At 59.1% G+C, this 19,853-nt stretch overlaps 1 protein-coding gene across 1 annotated transcript in view; it reads left to right on the top strand.

Annotated features, from left to right (window-relative positions):
- The window catches only part of LOC115641316, a 627,798-nt gene that overhangs the window by 585,062 nt on the left and 22,883 nt on the right, over positions 1-19,853 (top strand). The window contains 6 exon segments of the mRNA XM_030544363.1: positions 570-903; positions 2,555-2,859; positions 6,031-6,219; positions 11,549-11,689; positions 12,137-14,011; positions 14,884-15,059. Of these exon segments, the coding sequence (XP_030400223.1) occupies positions 570-903; positions 2,555-2,859; positions 6,031-6,219; positions 11,549-11,689; positions 12,137-14,011; positions 14,884-15,059 (3,020 nt within the window).

The following is a 19,853-nucleotide window of genomic DNA, read 5'->3' as shown; positions in this document are numbered from 1 at the left end:
AGGTTAAGGGAGAATGAGCAGTCTATAGATATCTACATGGGGAACAAATATTTAATAATGGGCTCTTCAGTCTTGCAGAGGAAGGTCTAACATGATTCAGACTGGAACTAAGATATACATTTTAACAGTGAGAGTAATGAAGTGTTGGAACAATTTACCATGGGTGGTTGTGGATTCTCCATCATGGACAATTTTTGACTCAAGATTGGGTGTTTTTGTAAATGATCTGCTCGAGGAATTATTTGGAGGGTGTTCTCTGGCCTGTGCTATGCAGGAGGTCAGACTAGATGATGAAAGTGGTCCCTTCTGGCCTTGGGATATATGAATCTATGAGCTTCCCCTTCTGTCCGCCCTGATGTCACCAAGTGTGCCAGAGCCATGACCCTGTCAGAGACTTGCTCCCACCCATCAGCCTGGGCATTTGGGCTCCCTTCCCTTTCAAAGACCCTCCATGCCACAGCCTAGCCTGTGGTGCCCCTCCCTCTACAGAGAGCCCCCAGCCTCTTAGTCTGGTCTATGGGACCCTTCTGTGATCCCCATCCCCTGGTGACCTATAATCTGCCCTGCAGGCAGCGCCCCCCTGCGGCTCGTGGGGGGCCCCCACAGCTGCGCTGGGCGTCTGGAGGTGCTTCACGGGAGACAGTGGGGCTCAGTGTGTGATGACGGCTGGGGGCTGCTGGAGGGTGCCGTGGTGTGCCGGGAGCTGGGCTGTGGTGCAGTTCAGGCTGCCCCCAGGGGGGCGCATTTTGGGACTGGCACTGGCCCCATCTGGCTGGATGACGTGGGCTGCAGTGGGAAGGAGATGTCCCTGTGGCAGTGCCGGGCACGGCCCTGGGGGCGCACCAACTGCCAGCACAACGAGGACGCCAGCGTCATCTGCACAGGTAACCCCCAGAGGTATCCCTCCCCTCCCACAGGAGTTACCTTCCCGCCTAGGACCAATTACCCCTCAGAGCTACCCCTCCCCCAGAGCTACCACCCCCCCAACAAACTACTCCCCAGAACTACCTCCCCCCAGAGCTATGCCCCATCCCGAACTACCTACTTCCCCAGAGTTACCTCCATTCAGAACTACCTCCTCCCCAGAGCTACCTGCCCCCAGAGCTACCTATCCCCCAGAGCTACTTCCCTAGAACTACCTCCCCCCAAAGCTACACCCCACCCGAACTACCTACTTCCCCAGAGTTACTTCCACTCAGAACTACCTCCTCCCCAGAGCTACCTACCCCCCCCCCAGGAGCTACCTACTCGCCTAGGACCAATTACCCCTCAGAGCTACCCCCCCCAGAGCTATCACCCCCCCCAACAAATTACTCCCCAGAACTACCTCCCCCCAGAGCTATGCCCCACCCCTAACTACCTACTTCCCTAGAGTTATCTCTCCCCAGAACTACCTCCCCCCAACAAAGTACTCCCCAGAACTACCTCCCGCCAGAGCTACCTATCCGCCTAGGACCAACCTATCCTCCCAAAGCTATCCCTCCCAGGAGCTACCTATCCACCTAGGACCAACTACCACCCCCCCAGAGCTACCACTCCCCCAACAAACTAATCCCCAGAACTACTTCCCTGTCCAGAGCTACACTCCACCCTAAACTACCTACTTCCCCAGAGTTACCTCCCCCCAGAACTACCTCCCCTCGATATTCTACTCCTCAGAACTACCTCCTGCCCAGAGCTACCTCCCCACCCAGAACTACCTACCTCCCAGAGCTACCTCTCCCCCAGGACCAACTGTCCCACCGAGCTACCTCCCCTCCGCCCCCCCCAAACTACCAAGCTACCTCCTGCCCAGAACTAGCTCCTGCCCAGAGCTACCCCCACCCCGAGCTACCTTCGTGCCAGAACTACCTCCCCACCAACCTACTACCTCCCAGAGCTACCACCTGCCCAGAACTACTGACCCCCCCCAAGACCAACTATCCCACTGAGCTACTTTCTCCCCAAAGCTACCTCCCCCCAGAACTACCTTCCCTCAATATTCTACTCCTCAGAACTACCTCCTGCCCAGAGCTACTTCCCCGCCCAGAGCTACCTTCGCGCCAGAACTACCTCCCCACCAACCTACTACCTCCCAGAGCTACCCCTGCCCCAAGCTATCTCCCCCCCAGAACTACCTACCCCCGATCTACTGTCCCTCAGAACTACCTCCTGCCCAGAACTACTAACCCCCACAACCAACTACCCCTCAGAGCTACCTCCCCCTCCGAACCACCTACCTCACAGAGCTACTTACCACCCTAAGAAAAACTATCTTTCAGAGCTACACCCCCCTACCCCCCGCCCTGCAGAACTACTTACTTCCCCAGAGCTACCTTCCCCTCCCAGAACTATCCCACAAAGAACTACCTTCCCCCCCCACCAACTTCCTACCTCCCAAAGCTACCAAGCCCCCTAGGACCAACTACCCCCGAGAGCTATCTCCTCCCCAGAACTACCTACCCCTAGACAAACTACCCCCTGAGATCCCTGCTCTCTTCCCGGGGTGGGGGGCACTGATCCCTGCTCTCTTCCCAAGTGTGCTGATCTCTGCTTTCTCTCCAGGGGGTCCTGTGCTGCGGCTGGTGGGTGGCACCAGTTCCTGCTCCGGCCGGCTGGAGGTTTTCCACCAGGGCCGCTGGGGCACAGTGTGCGATGACATGTGGGCACTGCCAGGCGCGGCTGTGGTGTGCCGGGAGCTTGGCTGCGGGGACCCACTCTCTGCTCCCAGGGGGGCCTTTTTTGGTGAGGGCAGCGGTCCCATCTGGCTGGACAACGTGCGGTGCCAGGGCAATGAGTCGGCGCTGAGCCGGTGTCTGGCTGCACCATGGGGCGTGCACGACTGCCAGCATGCGGAGGACGCTGGTGTGGTGTGTACAGGTAAAGTGTGTGCAGGGGGAGGGGGGCGGCAGAATCTCTCTTCTCTTGTACTGAGCTCTTGCCCACCAGAACTTGGATTTTATCTCTCTTGGTTTCTCTGCTGCTTCCATCAGTAGATGGTGCCAGTGTGTGGCACGTTTCTTCCACGCTGCAGTGAGCCAGAGGGTTTGCTTCATTCCATGTAAATCAGAATTAGCCTGACGGTTCATTGGGATCACTCTGTTAAGCAGTTTCTTTTAATATTCCACACAGGGTGACCAGACAGCAAATGTGAAAAATCGGGATGGGGGTTGGGGGGTAATAGGAGCCTAGATAAGAAAAAGACCCAAAAATCATGACTATCCCTATAAAATCGGAACGCTGGTCACCCTAATTCCAAAGTTATACCCAGGGTTGGAGCCAAGATCTGGCATTATTCCCTTCCCCTCCCTGGACTGGACCCCTCATCACACTTCTAGAGCAGGACGCCCAACTAGAAACAAAACCCGGGATCAGGCCTCTGAATGCAGGGCCCAGCCTGGACATGCCCATACTGAATGGAGAGCAAGAGGCACTTTATTGCAGTGCAAACAGGAATCCATTGGGGGCAGTTCTCTGGCCTGTGACCGTGTGACAGAACATGACCAAGGGTTTGCCCAAGGAGAGCTGTCGATGGGGTTTGTAAGGCACACAAAGGAACAGTGGCTAGCTGGGCATGAGATATGTGTCTGTACACTGGAGTTCAGCTAGTTTGCTCGTGGAGCCGTTCAGCTGTCTGGGCGCATGGTATCAGAGGGGTAGCCGTGTTAGTCTGGATCTGTAAAAGCAGCAAAGAATCCTGTGGCACCTTATAGACTAACAGACGTTTTGGAGCATGAGCTTTCGTGGGTGAATACCCACTTCGTGGGGTGCATGAGCTCTTTCGAGGGTTTTTTTACACTCCTCTCTAACGCTTGACTTACCCCTGACAGCCGGGGTTCCCTTGTGTGTTCAGCCTTGGCGGGTCTCTCTAGTTGGGCAGAGGGAGAGAAGCTCTGCCCCAGGTGGCTGCCAGACTTGCTTGATCACTGAGCAGGATGTAAATTCGGTTTAACCATCACATCTCCTACTCCTGGGCTCATGGAAATTCCTTAGCCAACATGTCTAAAAGGCGAGTAACCCGGCTGCCAGCTAGTGGTGGCAGCAACAAGGGCCGGGTTCAATATCTAGCCCCCACCCAGAAATCTGGGAAAAGTTACCACCTCCCCAGGTGCCTCCAAGACGCAATGCTTCCCCCTCGCAAGCTCTGAGTCTGCGTTCAGTATAGCAGAGAAAACTTCTAAGAAAAGGCAAAAGGAACCCAGCATTAATTTGAGAAGATATCACAACAGTGACTCCCAAGTAAGCAATCAGTAAGCAGAATACCCGCCCGGCAGTGTCCTTTGCCTCAGTTTCCCACCTTGCAGTGTGAAACTCCGATGGACAAGTGTCCCTTTAATACGCCACTCCCCTCCCCCTGCACTGCACCCCACTTGCGGTGGTTGTCTGAGGTGGGTGAACTCCCAGAATTCGGGGGGGCACTCACAGGGTTCAGCTCCTGCCCCTGAAGGGGGGCTGGGCAATACCTCTGTTACTGCGCTTCTATCACTGCCACTAGCCAGGGCCGGTGCAGCCGTTTAGGCGACCTAGGCAGTCGCCTAGGGCGCTAGGATTTGGGGGGTGCCATTTTCTTTGGCAGCGACCGAGGCAGCCTCAGGACGGGAGCTCGGGAACGGGAGAGGGCGCAAGGTGGAAGTTTCGCCTAGGGGCGCAAAACATCCCTGCACCGGCCCTGCCGCTAGCTGCAGTGCTGTGGTCTGATGCCCTGTCTGTAGGGATTTCCCAGGACAGCGAGGAACCTCGCTGCTGCAGCCTCTGCCTTGCTTTCACCACACCACTGTCCCAACACCTGCTCCAAGGCTCAGAGACCGGCTCAGCCCCAGGTCCCGCTGTAGTGAGCGCTGAGCAGAAGCCAGGCCTCTCCACGGAGCCCGATCGATGCTCTCTTTACACCCTGGAGATGGATCAAACAGTAACTAATGAACCCCAACTAGAAACCCCTATTCCAGCCCCTGTTGCTTTCCCCTGAGGTTTGGCATCACTGTGCCTGCTTAGTGAGGAGATTAGGGAGACCCTCTCAGTCAGGGCAGGCTAAGTACAGGCCTGCTGCCCTTTGCTCCTGCAATAAGGATAACAGCAGATTGGTGCCCCGTGTCCAAGACTTTCTAACCCTTAACCGCTCAGATGGATCACTTTGGGCAAGCAGCTGTCTGCTGAGCGCCTAGGCAGAGGAGGCGTGTCTATACAAATACAGCCTGTTCCTCAGATCTTTTAGTTCATCGCTAGAGGATAGGGCAGAGCTCATTCAGATCCTGCTTGCCCACAGATTGTGAGCAAGAGATGGGATGAGCAACCTTCTTCAGTTCGCTTGCTAGGAGAACAGAGGGAGAGCACCTGATCAAAGGGGCAGGGGAGCGTATAGCTTTACCAAGCTATTCTAGGCATATTTGACCTCTGCACATCTTACCGTGTGCGCTGTCCATGAATGTGCATAATGTGTGCACATGTGTATGTGCATGCAGCATGTGTGTGTGCATACGGTGCATGTGTGCAGTGGTGAGTGTGTGTGTATGTGTACATTGTGTGTGCGTGCAGTGTATGCATGTGTGTGCAGTGTACAATCTGTGTGTGCAGTGTGTGTGTGCATACGGTGCATGTGTGCAGTAGTGACTGTGTGTATGCATACTGTGTGTGTGTGCAATGTGCATGTGTGCCGTGTATGCATGTGCATGCAGTGTACAGTCTGTGTGTGCAGCGGTGCGTGTGTGTGCAATGTGCATGTGCACAGCGTATGTGTGTGTGTACAGCGTATGCATGCATGTGCAATGTGTGTGCAGCAGTTTGTGCAGTGTATGTGTGCACATGCAGTGTGCAATCTGCATGTGTGCAGCAATGTGGGTGTGTGCGTGCAATGCACATTTGCGCAGTGGAGCTTGTGTGCAGGGTGTGCATGTGGGTGCAGTGTGAATTGTGCATGTGCAGTGGTGTTTTTGCACAGTGCTGTATCTGCATGCAGTGTGTCTGTGTATAGCGTGCACAGTGTGTGTATATCTCTGGGAGTGTTTTTGTGCCAACCCCCTTAGGTTGCTAGGATCTCTCCCATCTCTTTCACAGACGAGTTGGCCCATGTGAGGCAGCGCTTTGCCAAGCCCATGGCCCCACAGCCACAAATGCAGAAGCCACGAATGCAGAAGCCACGGACACAGAAACCACGGATGCAGAAGCCCCGACCCCGGCCTCCTTCAGCGGCACAGGAGGCGACACAAGCACCAGCCCAGGTATCCCCACAGGCAGTGCTACCAGGTGAGTGAGCGGTGGGGACTACTCTCCCCAGCCAGCCTCCCCATTCCTGGCCACCCAGTCCCCAACCCACAACCTAGTCCAGCCTTCAACCTGCCCCATCCCCTGCCAAAGCCATCCCCCTGCTAGCTCCCAACCTATCTGTCCTTGATCCTGAGTCAGGATCCTGCATTAGACAGTCCCTTGAAGGAACCCATCAGTGTGTCAGTCCCCCAAGGGGTCCCATTCTTCCTCCAGGGTCAGCCACACTGGCCTTACCGCCTCCGAGACTGAACCTCTGGGCTCCAGCTCTCCTGCTCCAGCCGGCGAGCTCTGCCCAGTGAGCCCAGTTGAGAGACTCCTGGGAGAGCCTGGGCCGCCCTGCAGGGATTCCTGCACCTCAGCCGGGATTGACAGCGACGCCTGGTGTGGGGCAGGCCTTAGGGTAGCAGGATGTTGTCCAGATGGCCAAGCCAGGGCTCCCTTGAAGGAACCGTGCTTCTGAAGGAACCACCCGTGGTTTCCTCTCTCCTGCTCTGCCCCCTGAGCAGCTTCCTCTCCCCCCCGCACCCCGGCAGCCCTCCCTAGCCCAGTAGGGTACTGCCACGCAGGCAACTCCTGCCTTGGCACACTAGCCCTTAGTCCGGCCCCAACCCGTCCCCACCCACCCAGTCAGCCCTCAGCCCCCCATCTGTCCCCCATCCCACCCCACCCACCCAGCCAGCCCTCAGCCCCCCATCTATCCCCCATCCTACCCCATCCACCCAGCCAGCCCTCAGCCCCCCATCTGCCCAACCCCACCCCCACCCACCCAGCCAACCCTCAGCCCCCATCTGCCCCCCATCCCTCCCCTACCTGACCAGCCAGCCCTCAGCTCCACATCTGCCCCTCCAGTCCACCCTTCCAGTCCAGCCAACCCACAGCTCCCCATCCTGCCCCAGCCAGCCCCCAGCCCCCATCTGTCCCCCTGTTCCACCCCACCCACCCAGCCAGCCCTCAGCCCCCCATCTGTCCCCCATCCCACCCCACCCCACCCACCCACCCAGCCCTCAGCCCCCCATCTATCCCCCATCCCACCCCACCCACCCAGCCAGCCCTCAGCCCCCCATCTGCCCGACCCCACCCCCACCCACCCAGCCAACCCTCAGCCCCCATCTGCCCCCCATCCCTCCCCCACCTGGCCAGCCAGCCCTCAGCTCCACATCTGCCCCTCCAGTCCACCCCTCCAGTCCAGCCAACCCACAGCTCCCCATCCTGCCCCAGCCAGCCCCTAGCCCCCATCTGTCCCCCTGTTCCACCCCACCCACCTAGCCAGCCCTCAGTCCCTCATCTGCCCCCCATCCTACCCTCTCCTGCCCAGCCAGCTTTCAGCTCCACATCTGCCCCTCCAGTCCACCCCTCCAGTCCAGCCAGCCCTCAGCATCCCATCTGCCCCCATCTCACCCCACCTACCTAGCCAGCCCTCAGCCCCTCATCTGTCCCCCATCCCACCCACCCACCTAGCCAAGCCCCCATCTGCTCGCCTCCCACCCTCTCCCGCCAAGCCAGCCCTCAGCTCCCCATCTGCCCCTCATTCCACCCCTGAAGTCCAACCAACCCACAGCTTCCCATCCTGCCCCAGCCAGCCCTCAGCCCCCTATCTGCCCCCTCATTCCACCCGTCTAATCCAGGGAGCCCACAGCTCCCCATCTGCCCCCCCATCCTGCCCCACCCAGCCAGTCCTCAGCCCCCCCGTCTGCCCCTCATTCCACCCCTGCAGTCCAAACACCCCAGCCAGCCCTGCAATCCCTGCCGCCAGGCTGTCCCTCTGCTGCTGGCTGGGCACCCAGCAGCAGGAGCACCTGTTTTTTCCACTGCTGTCTGTCCAGATCTCCCCAGCACATCTTCCGGGAGACCCTCCCTATCTCCTCTCCCTCTGTAGGGGATGCCTTCAGCTCGAACAGTGCCAGCCTTATTGCCAAAGCGACCAGCCAGGGGCCAGCTAGTGCTGTGGATGACGCCCCTTTGGGCTGGGCCTCAGCCCCTGGAGGGCCACCATCCAGCCCCAGGGCAATGAACCAGGGCTGGGTTATGCCCTCATCCTCGCCCTGGCCCTCTGCCCACCCCAGTCCCCTGCCTGACCTATCTCCCAGCCCCCTTCCCCATGGGCCGGGGCTAGGCAGTGGCTGCCCACCTCCCTGTAAAGTGCTGTGAGATCTAGGGATGGAGAGGGCAGAGTGGAGGAGCAGTGTTGTTATTGGGGCGTGCACGTGGGGACGGATGGCTGGACAGATGAGGTGTATGGGGAATGTGGGTTAATGGGGCGCAAACTTTTGTAATCTTTACATTGAAATGTTCCCAATTACTGTTAATATCAAATTGTTAGGGATAAAGGTGCAGTGAAACCCAGCTTGGTTTTCAGGATCGAGCCTCTGGAGAGCTGACAAGCCATGGTCAGTAGAAAGCCACACGGCAGCACTTTGGAGGGATAAAACTAGACTTCGCTTAACTGATCGTTTTCCTTTTCAGTAAAGACGGCATGTGATTGCCACATAGCAGCACAGCCGTTATACTCGCACCCAAAGATGGGTGGGTGTACCACTGACGACAGAGTGAAGTGCAGCCGCGTAACCCTGGGACCTAGTGGTGCCCTTTGGAAGTTAACTGCTATTCTGTTTCTTTCATAGGTGCCAACTCTATGGGTGCTCCAGGGCTGGAGAACCCATGAAAAGAAGTTAGTGGGTGCTTAGCACCCACCGCAGCCCGCGCCCGCCCTTCCCCCCCAGTGCCTCCTGTCTGCTGGTGGCCCCACTGATCAGCTTCCCTCCCAGTGCCTACTGCACGCCGTAATCAGCTGGCCTCCTGCATGCCACGATCAGCTGTTCCACAGTGTGCAGGAGGCACTGGGAGGGAGGGGGAAGCACGGGGATGGGGCACGCTCGGGGGCGGGGGTGGAACTGGGCGGGAAGACGCAGGGCAAGGGTGGAGTGTGGGCAGGAAGCGATAGGGCTGGAGTAGGACCTTGAGGAAAGAGTTAGGCCAAACCCTAATTTCTAATTAACATAGGCTACAAAGGAGATAGATAGATGATAGTTAGGTGTATGGGGATAGATAGATAGAGGGTGTGCATACAGAGAGAGGGAGTGCATAGGGATAGATAGATTGTATGGGGATAGACCAGGGGTCGGCAACCTACGGCACACATGCCAAAGGTGGCACGCGAGCCGATTTTTTCTGGCGCGCAGAGTGGGCTGAGCCGCTCAGTCCGCCGCCGCTCTGAGGTTCCTGCTGCTAGCCCCTTGCCAGCCGGCATCCCACCGCCGGTCCCACTCAGCACCCACTGCTGGCCTGGGGGAAGGAACCCTAGACTGGCAGTGAGCTGTGACCCCAGCTGGCAGGAGCCGCCAGCTGAAACCCCAGAGTGGCGGCGTACTGAGCCGCTCAGCCTGCCACCACTCTGGGGTTTCCACTGCCGGCTCCTGCCAGCCGGGGTCCCACTGCCGGTCCAACTCATCACCCTCTGCTGGCCTGGGGGAAGGAACCCTAGACTGGCAATGGGCTGTGACCCCAGCTGGCGGGAGCCGGCGGCTGAAACCCCAGAGCGGGGGTGGGCGGAGACGCTCAGCCCAACCCTGAAACCCCAGAGCTGGGTGGGCTGACCCGCTCAGCCCACTGCCACTCTGGGGTTCCGGCTGCTGGCCCCTTACCAGCCGGGGTCCCCACTGCAGCCCCACTCACCTTGCTTGCAGTTGGAGTTCCACCTCAGGCCCCCTGCCGGACAGGGTCCAGGCTTCAGGCCCTGCTCAGCCCTAGCAGCCCCCAGCTCCACTCACCTCAGCTACCGATCTGGGGTTCCAGCCACTGACCTCCTGCCCACCGCTTATCGACTTATAACTCAGAAGCCTGTGTGCAGCTTAAAGGATCCAAATATGTGCCACCAGACATTGGAAAACTCAACAAGGAAAAGCACGGGCAGGGATCACACTAAACTAATAAGATCTGCATTTTAATTTAATTTTAAATAAAGCTTCTGAAACATTTTGAAAACCTTGTTTACTTTACATATAACAGTAGTTTGGTTATATATTATAGACTTATAGAGAGACCTTCTAAAAAATATTAAAATGTATTACCGGCACCCAAAACCTTAAATTAGAGTGTATACATGAAGACTTGGCACATGGCTGCTGAAAGGTTGCTGACCCCTGGGATAGACAGACAGTGTGAGTGCTGCGCTGGGTGGTGTGGGGCAGTGTGTTGTGCAATGGGTGTGTTAGGTTGACCACTGAGCTGACCCAGTATGGCTGTTCTTATGTTCTTGTTAACAGGGGATTTACAAGAGACTTTAACTTTCTATAGTTCAGTTTATTTCAGCCTTTCAAATACAGGGCCATGGATCTTAGTGCTGCTCTGGGCAGTGTGGGGCGGGCTGGGCAGACTGAGCTGGGGCACAGCTGGGTTTGGGTGGAGGGTGCGGGGCCAGGCTGGGCAGACTGAGCTGGGACAGCGCCGGGGTGGGCTGGGTGGTGTGGGGTAGGGCTGGGCAGACTGAGCAAGGGCAGTGCTAGGGTGGGCTGAGCAGTGTGGGGTAGGGCTGGGCAGACTGAGGAGGGACAGTGCCGGGATAGGGTGGCCAGTGTGGGGTAGGGCTGGGCAGATTGAGGAGGGACAGTGCTGGGATGGGGTGGCCAGTGTGGGGTAGGGCTGGGCAGACTGAGCAGGGACAGTGCCGGGGTGGGCTGGGTGGTGTGGGGTAGGGCTGAGCAGACTGAGGAGGGACAGCACCGGGGTGGGCTGGGTGGTGTGGGGTAGGGCTGAGCTGACTGAGCAAGGACAGGGTGGGGTGGGCTTGATGGTGTGGGGTAGGGCTGAGCAGACTGAGCTGGGGCAGTGCCAGGGTGGGCTGGACGGTGTGGGGCAGGCCTGAGCAGACTGAGCTGGGGCAGTGCCGGGGTGGGCTGGGCAGTGTGGGGCAGGCCTGAGCAGACTGATCTGGGGCAGTGCCGGGGTGGGCTGGGCTGTGTGGGGCAGGCCTGAGCAGACTAAGCTGGGGCTGGGCTGTACGGTGTGGGGAGCAGGAGGGATTTGGCACCACAGCTCTGTGTCAGAGGCCCTGCACTGTAGGCAGAGGAGGGGAGTCTCCATTGGTTGGAGCAGCGGGGCCCTGTTCTCTGTCCCCCACCCTGTGGAGCTGGCAGGGCCCAGAGAGCGGCTCACTGTGCCGGTGCCGGCCTGGTGTCTATGCACGTCCCTGCGGGACCCTACCATCTGGACCCAGCCCCTGGGGCTGCAGATGGCAGGGGGATCAGAGTGGGGGGGGGTTCTGCATGGAGAGCATTACCTGCCTTCCAGCTGTGCGGCTTTGTCCCCACAGCCCAGGCTGTGCCAGATGCTGCCATGCGTGTGAACAGGCCCAAGGATGGGCTCCGTCCAGAACGGCCTGGAGCCCTGGGGGTGCAGCGCCTCGTCCCGAAGAACCGGCGGCCTCGCCCCAAACCATTGCAGACACGCACAGGTACCAGTGTCACTGCGCGGCATGCTGTGGCCAGGGCCTGCCCTCGGGGTCTATGGGAGAGGGTGTCTGTGCTGGCCCCAATGCCCAGGGCAGCGCTAGGGGTTCAGTGCTGCCGGGAGTGGGGGGCTCCGTAGGGGGCGCTGTTGCCAGCAGCCCCAATGCCCAGGGTTGCACCAGTTGGGCTGTGGTGCAGGACAGTGGTCATCGGGGGAGGTGTTGAAGGGGGCCTGTTGGTTGTTACAGTCAGTGGGGCAGGGTATGAACCCTGGCGTCCTGGCATAATGCCGGGGAGGGTCAGTGCATTCTGCCCCTGCTGGGTGGTGTGGGACAGGCTGGGAGGTGTCATGGGGCAGAGCCCACTGGGGCGGGGCAGGGCTGGAAAGATCCAGTTGTCCCCAGAGTGCTCTGGAAACCTGCATCCATGTGTCTGTCTCTTTCCTTACATAGACGCCGTCCAGCTCCAAGCTCCTGTGGCCACCCCCACCCTCAGGGTCCGCGCTGGGGCCCGAACTGACCCCCACATGCCTCGTCCCCCACGCCAGCCTGGGGACAGCACCCTAACGACTGTGGCCTCCGCAACCCAGCCTCCTAGCCAGCCCAACAGCGCCTGGATGGACCCAGCCTCCTCCACCCTCACAACCACCCCCCCTCCTGGCCAGTCCTACAGCATCTGGACCAGCTCAGCCTCCCCTACTCCCACCCCTCCTCCCAGCCAGCCCCACAGCACCTGGACTGGCCCAGCCTCCCCTACCTCTACCTCCACAACCACCCATCCTCCTGGCCAGCCCCACAGCACCCGGATGTACCTGGCCTCCCCTACCCCCATCCTCACAACCACGCACCATCCCAGCCAGCCCCAGAGAGCCTGGACCAGCCTAGCCTCCCCCATCCCCACAACCACTCCCCTTTCCAGCCAGCCCCACAGCACCCAGATGGGCCTTGTCTCCCCTAATATCACCCACATCCTCACAATGACCCACAGAGCCCAAACAGACCCAAGCTTCCCCATTCCAGCAACCACCCAGTCTCTGAACATGGCCCACAGCATGTGGCCAGGCCTGGCCCCCACCTCTCCCTCCTACCCAACCACCCAGCTTCCTAGCCAGACCCACACCACTCGGATGGGCCCAGCTCCCTCCGACCCCACAACCACCCAGCCTCAGGACGAGACCCACAGCGCCCGGACAGCTCCCTCCCACCCCACAACCACCCAGCCTCAGGACGAGACCCACAGCACCCGGCTGGGCCCAGCTCTCTCTGACCCCACAACCACCCAGCCTCAGGACGAGACCCACAGAGCCCAGATGGGCCCAGCTCCCTCCCACCTCACAACCACCCAGCCTCAGGACGAGACCCACAGCACCCGGATGGGCCCAGCTTCCTCTGACCCCACAACCACCCAGCCTCAGGACGAGACCCACCGTGCCCGGGTGGGCCCAGCTCCCTCCCACCCCACAACCACCCAGTCTCAGGACGAGACCCACCGTGCCCAGGTGGGCCCAGCTCCCTCCCACCCCACAACCACTCAGCCTCAGGACGAGACCCACAGTGCCCGGATGGACCCAGCTCCCTCCCACCCCACAACCACCCAGCCTCAGGACGAGACCCACCGCCCCTGGATGGGCCCAGCTCCCTCCCACCCCACAACCACCCAGCCTCAGGACGAGACCCACAGTGCCCGGATGGGCCAAGCTCCCTCCCACCCCACGACCACCCAGCCTCAGGACGAGACCCACAGCGCCCGGACAGGCCCAGCTCCTTCCCACCCCACAACCACCCAGCCTCAGGACGAGACCCACAGCGCCCAGATGGGCCCAGCTCCCTCCCACCCCACAACCACCCAGCCTCAGGACGAGACCCACAGCGCCCGGATGGGCCCAGCTCCCTCCCATCCCACAACCACCCAGCCTCAGGACGAGACCCACAGCGCCCGGATGGGCCCAGCTCCCTCCCACCCCACAACCACCCAGCCTGAGACCCACAGCGCCTGGATGGACCCAGCTCCCTTCCACTCCACAACCACTCAGCCTCAGGACGAGACCCACAGCGCCTGGATGGACCCAGCTCCCTCCCCCCCCATAACCACCCAGCCACAGGATGAGACCCACCGCGCCCGGATGGGCCCAGCTCCCCCACACCCCACAACCACCCAGCTGCAGAATGAGACCCACAGCACCCATATAGGCCCGGCCTCTCCCTCCCAGCCCCAGGGCGAGCTTCCTGGTATTCGGACACAGTATGCCAGCCCAGCAGTTAATGGGACAGGTTGTGCCAAGACACCTGCAACGCCCTGGCTCCCAGGCACCCCGGCTGCACAGACAGGTAGGGGTGGGTCCAAGGAAGGGGAGTCCAAAGGCCTGGGCCAGAGAGTGTGTGGACAGCCAAGGCTGACTGGAAATGCCAGCATATTTGTGTGTCATGGGGTTTCTACCAGGCCCTTCTAGCAGCATCCTCCCTAGACTGGCCCTCCAATAACTCATCCTTCACCGCAGTGACACCCACCCAATATCGTCCCACTTCTGGGATCCCCAGGCCTTTACAGAGGGGAAAATACTATTCACCTTTGTAGGTGGATAAACTGAGGCACAGACTCATGAGTGAGTCAGTGCCTAAGCTGGGGAGAAAACCCAGGAGTCTGGGCCAGCATGCCCTCTCCCACCCTAACCCACTGTAACTCATGCCCCTTCCCAGAGTTGGGACAGAACCCAGGAGTCCTGGCTTCCAGCTCCCCCTCCTCTGGCTCTAACCATTAAATCTCACTCCCCTCCCAGAGCTGCCTTGGTGTGTGCAGTAGCAGACAAGGCTGTTGTCAGTGGATGAGTGGCTGGTGGTCAGGCCCCGTGGTGGCGTGCGGGGGGTGTGGGCGGGTGTCTCTCCAGTATGGAGCTTTACAGGTGGCTTCCTTGTGTCCCATCCTACAGATGCTGCCCCCGCGCCAGACCAGCCTCAGGGACCTGTCCTGGAGATGCCACACTCTGCCACCCATGCCCTCCCAGCCACTGCCTTCCCCCCAACCATGCCCTCAACCTGGGCCCTCCCATCCCTGGCCACTGCTCCCCACACCACCCCCCTTCGGGCCAGCACCCCCCCTGCTCTGCCCCTTGCCAAGGGGGCAGTGACTATGGTGTGGGAGACAAGAGCCCCCATACCAGCTGCAGGGCTGGGGGCAGTCAGGGGGGATTGCCGGGAGCCAGGCTACGAATCCCCTCAGCTGCGGGAACTGATCCAGGTGGTGCGGGCGCTGCGGGGGGACCTGCGTGCCCTCGTCCATACCCAGCGGCAGGAGCGCCCCCTGCTGGGCGCCATTGCTGGCAGCCTGGCCGAGCTGGCGGGGGCTTTACAGCAGCTGGTAGTGGAGCTGCCCAGCCAGGTGCTTCGGGGGCAGAGCCAGCCCCCCCCTCCAGCGTGGCATAGGCAGGGCCCTGCACCCCCCACTAACAGCCTCACCTGATACCTGCCTACCAAAGAGCCACACTAAAAGACAGACCCCCTCATCGGCCCGAACTAACCCCCCACTGACAGACAGACCCCCCCCCATCGGCCTGAACTAACCCCCCACTGACAGACAGACCCCCCCCTTCCCTGGCCCAAACTAACCCCCCACTGACAGACAGACCCCCCCTTCCCTGGTCCTAACTAACCCCCCACTGACAGACAGACCCCCCCTCATCGGCCCGAACCAACTCCCCACTGAGAGGCAGAGCCCCCTCCCCAGGCCGAACTAACCCCGCACTGAGAGACAGACCCCCCCCCCGGTCTGAACTATTCCCCCACTGACAGACAGACGCCCCCTCCCCAGCCCAAACTAACCCCCCACTGAGAGACAGACCCCCCCCTCCCCGGCCCGAAATAACCCCCCACTGACAGACCCCCTCCTCCTGGCCGAAACTAATCCCCCACTGACAGACCCCCCTCCCTGGCCCAGTCTAACCCCCCACTGACACAGAGACCCCCACTCCCGGCCCGAACTGACCCACCACTGACAGACAGACCCCCCGCTTCCGTGGCCTGAACTAACCCCCCAATAAGAGACAGACCCCTTCCCTGGCCCAAACTTACCCCACACTGACAGACAGCCCCCCCCAGCCCAAACTGACCCACCACTGACAGACAGACCCCCCCCTTTCCTGGCCCGAACTAACCCCCCACTGACAGACAGACCTCCCCCCAGCCTGAACTAACCCCTCACTGACAGACAGACCCCCCCTCCCCGGTCTGAACTATTCTCCCACTGACAGACAGACCCCCCCTCCCCTGCCCAAACTAACCCCCCACTGAGAGACAGACCCCCCTCCCCGGCCTGAACTAAACCCTCACTGAGAGACAGACACCCCTTCCCTGGCCCGAACTAACCCCGCACTGAGAGACCCCCCTCCCCGGTCTGAACTATTCTCCCACTGACAGACAGACCCCCCCTCCCCTGCCCAAACTAACCTCCCCACTGAGAGACAGACCCCCCTCCCCGGCCTGAACTAACCCCCCACTAACAGACAGACCCCCTCCCTGGCCCAAACTAACCCCTCACTGAGAAACAATCCCCCCCTGTCCTGCACTGCCCCCCTTGCTGAGAGACAGACCCCCTCCCCAGCCTGAACTAAACCCGCACTGAGAGATAACCCTCCCTGCCCTGTGCTGCTCCCCCCACTCGCTGATAGGCAGGTGCCCCCTCGGCATGCACTGATGCCCCCCTGCTGAGAGATAGGCCCCCTCCCTGGCCTGAACTAACCCCACACTGAGAGACAACCCTGCCCGTCCTGCACTTCCCCCCCCTCAACGCTGAGAGACAGACCCCTCTGGCCTGCACTGCCCCTTCCCCCCAGCTGACAGACAGACCCCCGGGCCTCCGGTCTGCACTGGCCCCTTGCTGAGAAACAGACATCCCCCAGCCTGAACTGACCCCCAGCCTGCACTGCCTTCCTGGTGAAAGACAGACCCCCGCTACCTGTACTCTCCCCCCTTGCTGAGAGATAGACCTCCCTCCTGCACTGCCCCCTTGCTGAGAAACACACCCCTTGCACTGCTCCCCTCTGAGAGCAGACCCCCCCAGCCTGAACTCACCCCCAGCCTGCACTGCCCCCCTGCTGAGAGCAGACCCCCCCCACCTGCACTGCCCCCCATGACAGACAGACCCTCCCACTGAGATGCACTGCCCCCCACTGAAAGACAGACCCCTGTGACATTCCCCTCTGGTGTCATCCGGACTGGTGATCTGCTAAGTCACGCCAATCCTTGACTCTGGGAACCAGCCTTACCCTGCTCTGCTGTGGGAACCCCCACTCCTGGGCTGTTCATGCACAGCCTCTGGCATGGCAGCTGCTCCTTGGATTGTGCAACCGAATGACAATAGCCAATATCTCCGGTCCCAGATACTGCCCTAGGAACCTCCATCTTGCAGTGTCCAGTTATGCCCACTGGACGCTACAAGCTTATATAAGTTTGTCAATTTAACAAAGAAATGTAAATGTAGCAGCTTGTTGTCCCAAGGGGAGTCTCTGGCACACTCCAAACCAAAAGATCTGCTTCAGGTAGAACAAACAAACAAATTTATTAACTAAAAAGATAGATTTTTAACTGATTATAAATCAAAGCATAACAAATCGGTTTGGTCAAACGAAATAAAAGCAAAACACATTCTAAGCTGCTCTTAACACTTTCAGCGTCTTTACAAACTTAGATGCTTCTCACCACAGGCTGCCTGGTTGCCCTTCAGCCAGGCCCTCCCCTTTGATCAGCGCTTCAGTTGCTTGGTGGTGGTGTCTGTAGATGTAGGTGGAAGTGAGAGGAAGAGCATGGCAAATCTCTCTCCCTTTTATCATGTCCTTTCTTCCCTCTTGCCCCCGCTCCCAACTTCAGAATCAGGTGAGCATTAGCTCATCGCAGTCCCAAACTGACCAAAGGAAGGGTGGTGACTCAAGAGTTCAACAGATCCTTTGTCGCTGCCTAGGCCAGCATCCTTTGTTCCTGTGAGGCTGGGCTGGGTTTGTCCCATACATGCCTTGATGAGGTGTGAACTGCCCCCTTGCACATTGGCTGGCCCTTTGGGGAGCTGTCTCCTAACCCCAGAGCTGTACATATGCAAAAAATCTAGCTCCCTTTTTGGGGTTACCCGGTGTTTTTCCTGTCTCAGCACTGAGACCTTCTTTGCCCCCTAAGGGCTGTGATCTGTGCTCTCTGGGCTAGGTGTGTTTACCCTTCGATCAGATGCACCTTTTCCCAGCAGCTTTCCCATAACTGCTCTTTATATCTCACCAGCCTGGGGGAAAACACCCCCCTCTCTGCCAGTTGGGTCATTTGGGTTCTAACAAATTGCCACCTGACAATCTCCTAGTCTCAACTCTGCTATCACAGGTGTTGGAGCTGCATCTTGATTATAAGAGACACAGTTACTTTACACAAACTTGTCAGAATTGCATCCTGAAAAATTGGGACCGGGATTGGGTACCCTCCGCCACCTCTTTCTCTGTCCCTGAGAAGTCAGCTGTGTGACTGCTCCTCTCCAAGAGGTCTGGTACACAGTTCCTTCTCAAAACCTGGGTCACAGGATGAGTGCCTGGGTGCACAAAGCCTGGCCCAGCCATCCTCCGAGTGTCCTGGGCATCCTGCCCCAAATGACTAGTGAGGAGACATTCCTGTACCCCCACTATTCCTTCCCTAGTTTCCTCCTCTGGGCCCCCTCCTAAGACACAGTTCTCTGTTCTCCCAAGGAAGGGTTCTGTCTCTTGTTCAGTGGCAAAACTCTGCCAATTAACAGCTGGGACAGTTTCCTTAATCACTGACACCACCTCTCCTGCCCCTGCACCTGAGGGCATGTTACCTTCTGCTGGAAAGGAGCTAGTCTCAGCCCCTCCCCTACTTGGAAGCACCCTGCTTCCCTGTGTTACAGAGTCACAGGAATCCTCACCCACCTCAGTGGTTTCTGAGATCCCTGCCCCTTCCGTGGGCTCTCCTTTGGGACACATTGTTGTATGCTCCCTAGAGCTGGCTTTGCCTCTAGTTCAGCTGCGACCTGCTGGCAGCTAACAACCTGGGGTTTGGCTACACTTGCAGGTGTGCAGCACTGGGAGTTACAGCTGTCTTCATACAGCTGTGTAGGGAAAGCACTGCAGTTGGCCACATTGACAGCTACCAGCGCTGCAGTGTGGCCACATTTGCAGCATTTGCAGCGGTGTTGGGAGTGGTGCATTATGGGCAGCTATCCCACAGAGCATCTTTTCCCATTCTGGCACCGTGGGTTGTGGGAAGGGGGCAGAGGGTGCGGGTCATTCTGCTTCCTGTCCCAACGCCCTGTGATGCATCACTTCACATCCCAGCAATCCCTGTTTTTCCATCCATGTTTGGCGCCATCTTGCCTCTTTCAGCGGTTTCTGTGCAGCAAGATTTCTGTGGGAAATGGAGCCCAAACTGCTGAGGAGTATGCTGACGAGTCTCGCCAGCACATCATGTTTGGCAGTTGAGCTATTCCTTAAGATCCAAAGTGATGAGGAGTCTGAGATGATAGCGAGTCGCCTGACGCGTACGACATGAAATTGCTTTTGGCATTCACAGACATACTCAGCACCGTGGAACGCCGCTTTGCGGCTCGGGAAACAAGCACTGAGTGGCGGGATCACATCGTCATGGGAGTCTGGGATGACTGGCTGCAGAACTTTCGGATGAGAAAAGCCACTTTCATGGGACTGTGTGCTGAGCTCGCCCCCACTCTGCGGCACAAGGACACAAGATTGAGAGCTGCCCTGCCAGTGGAGAAGCGGGTGGCTATTGCAATCTGGAAGCTGGCAACTCCAGACAGCTACCAATCGGTCGGGAACCAGTTTGGAGTGGGAAAGTCGACCATTGGAATCGTGTTGATGCAAGTTTGCAGGGCCATTAATCGCATCCTGCTAAGAAGAACCACCGTGACTCTGGGGAACGTGCAGGACATTGTGGATGGCTTTGCACAAATGGGTTTCCCTAACTGTGGAGGGGCAACAGATGGGACGCATATTCCTATTCTGGCATCACCCCACCTAGCATCCGAGTACATTAATCAGAAGGGGTATTTCTCTATGGTTCTCCAGGCGCTTGTGGATCACCATGGGCGTTTCATTGACATTAACACAGGCTGGCCTGGAAAGGTGCATGATGCACGGATCTTTCGGAACACTGGCCTGTTCAGGAAGCTGCA

Source organism: Gopherus evgoodei, unplaced genomic scaffold (genome assembly GCF_007399415.2).
Source record: "Gopherus evgoodei ecotype Sinaloan lineage unplaced genomic scaffold, rGopEvg1_v1.p scaffold_34_arrow_ctg1, whole genome shotgun sequence".
NCBI classification, from domain to species: domain Eukaryota; kingdom Metazoa; phylum Chordata; order Testudines; family Testudinidae; genus Gopherus; species Gopherus evgoodei.
This window is presented reverse-complemented; position numbering and strand designations above follow the sequence as displayed.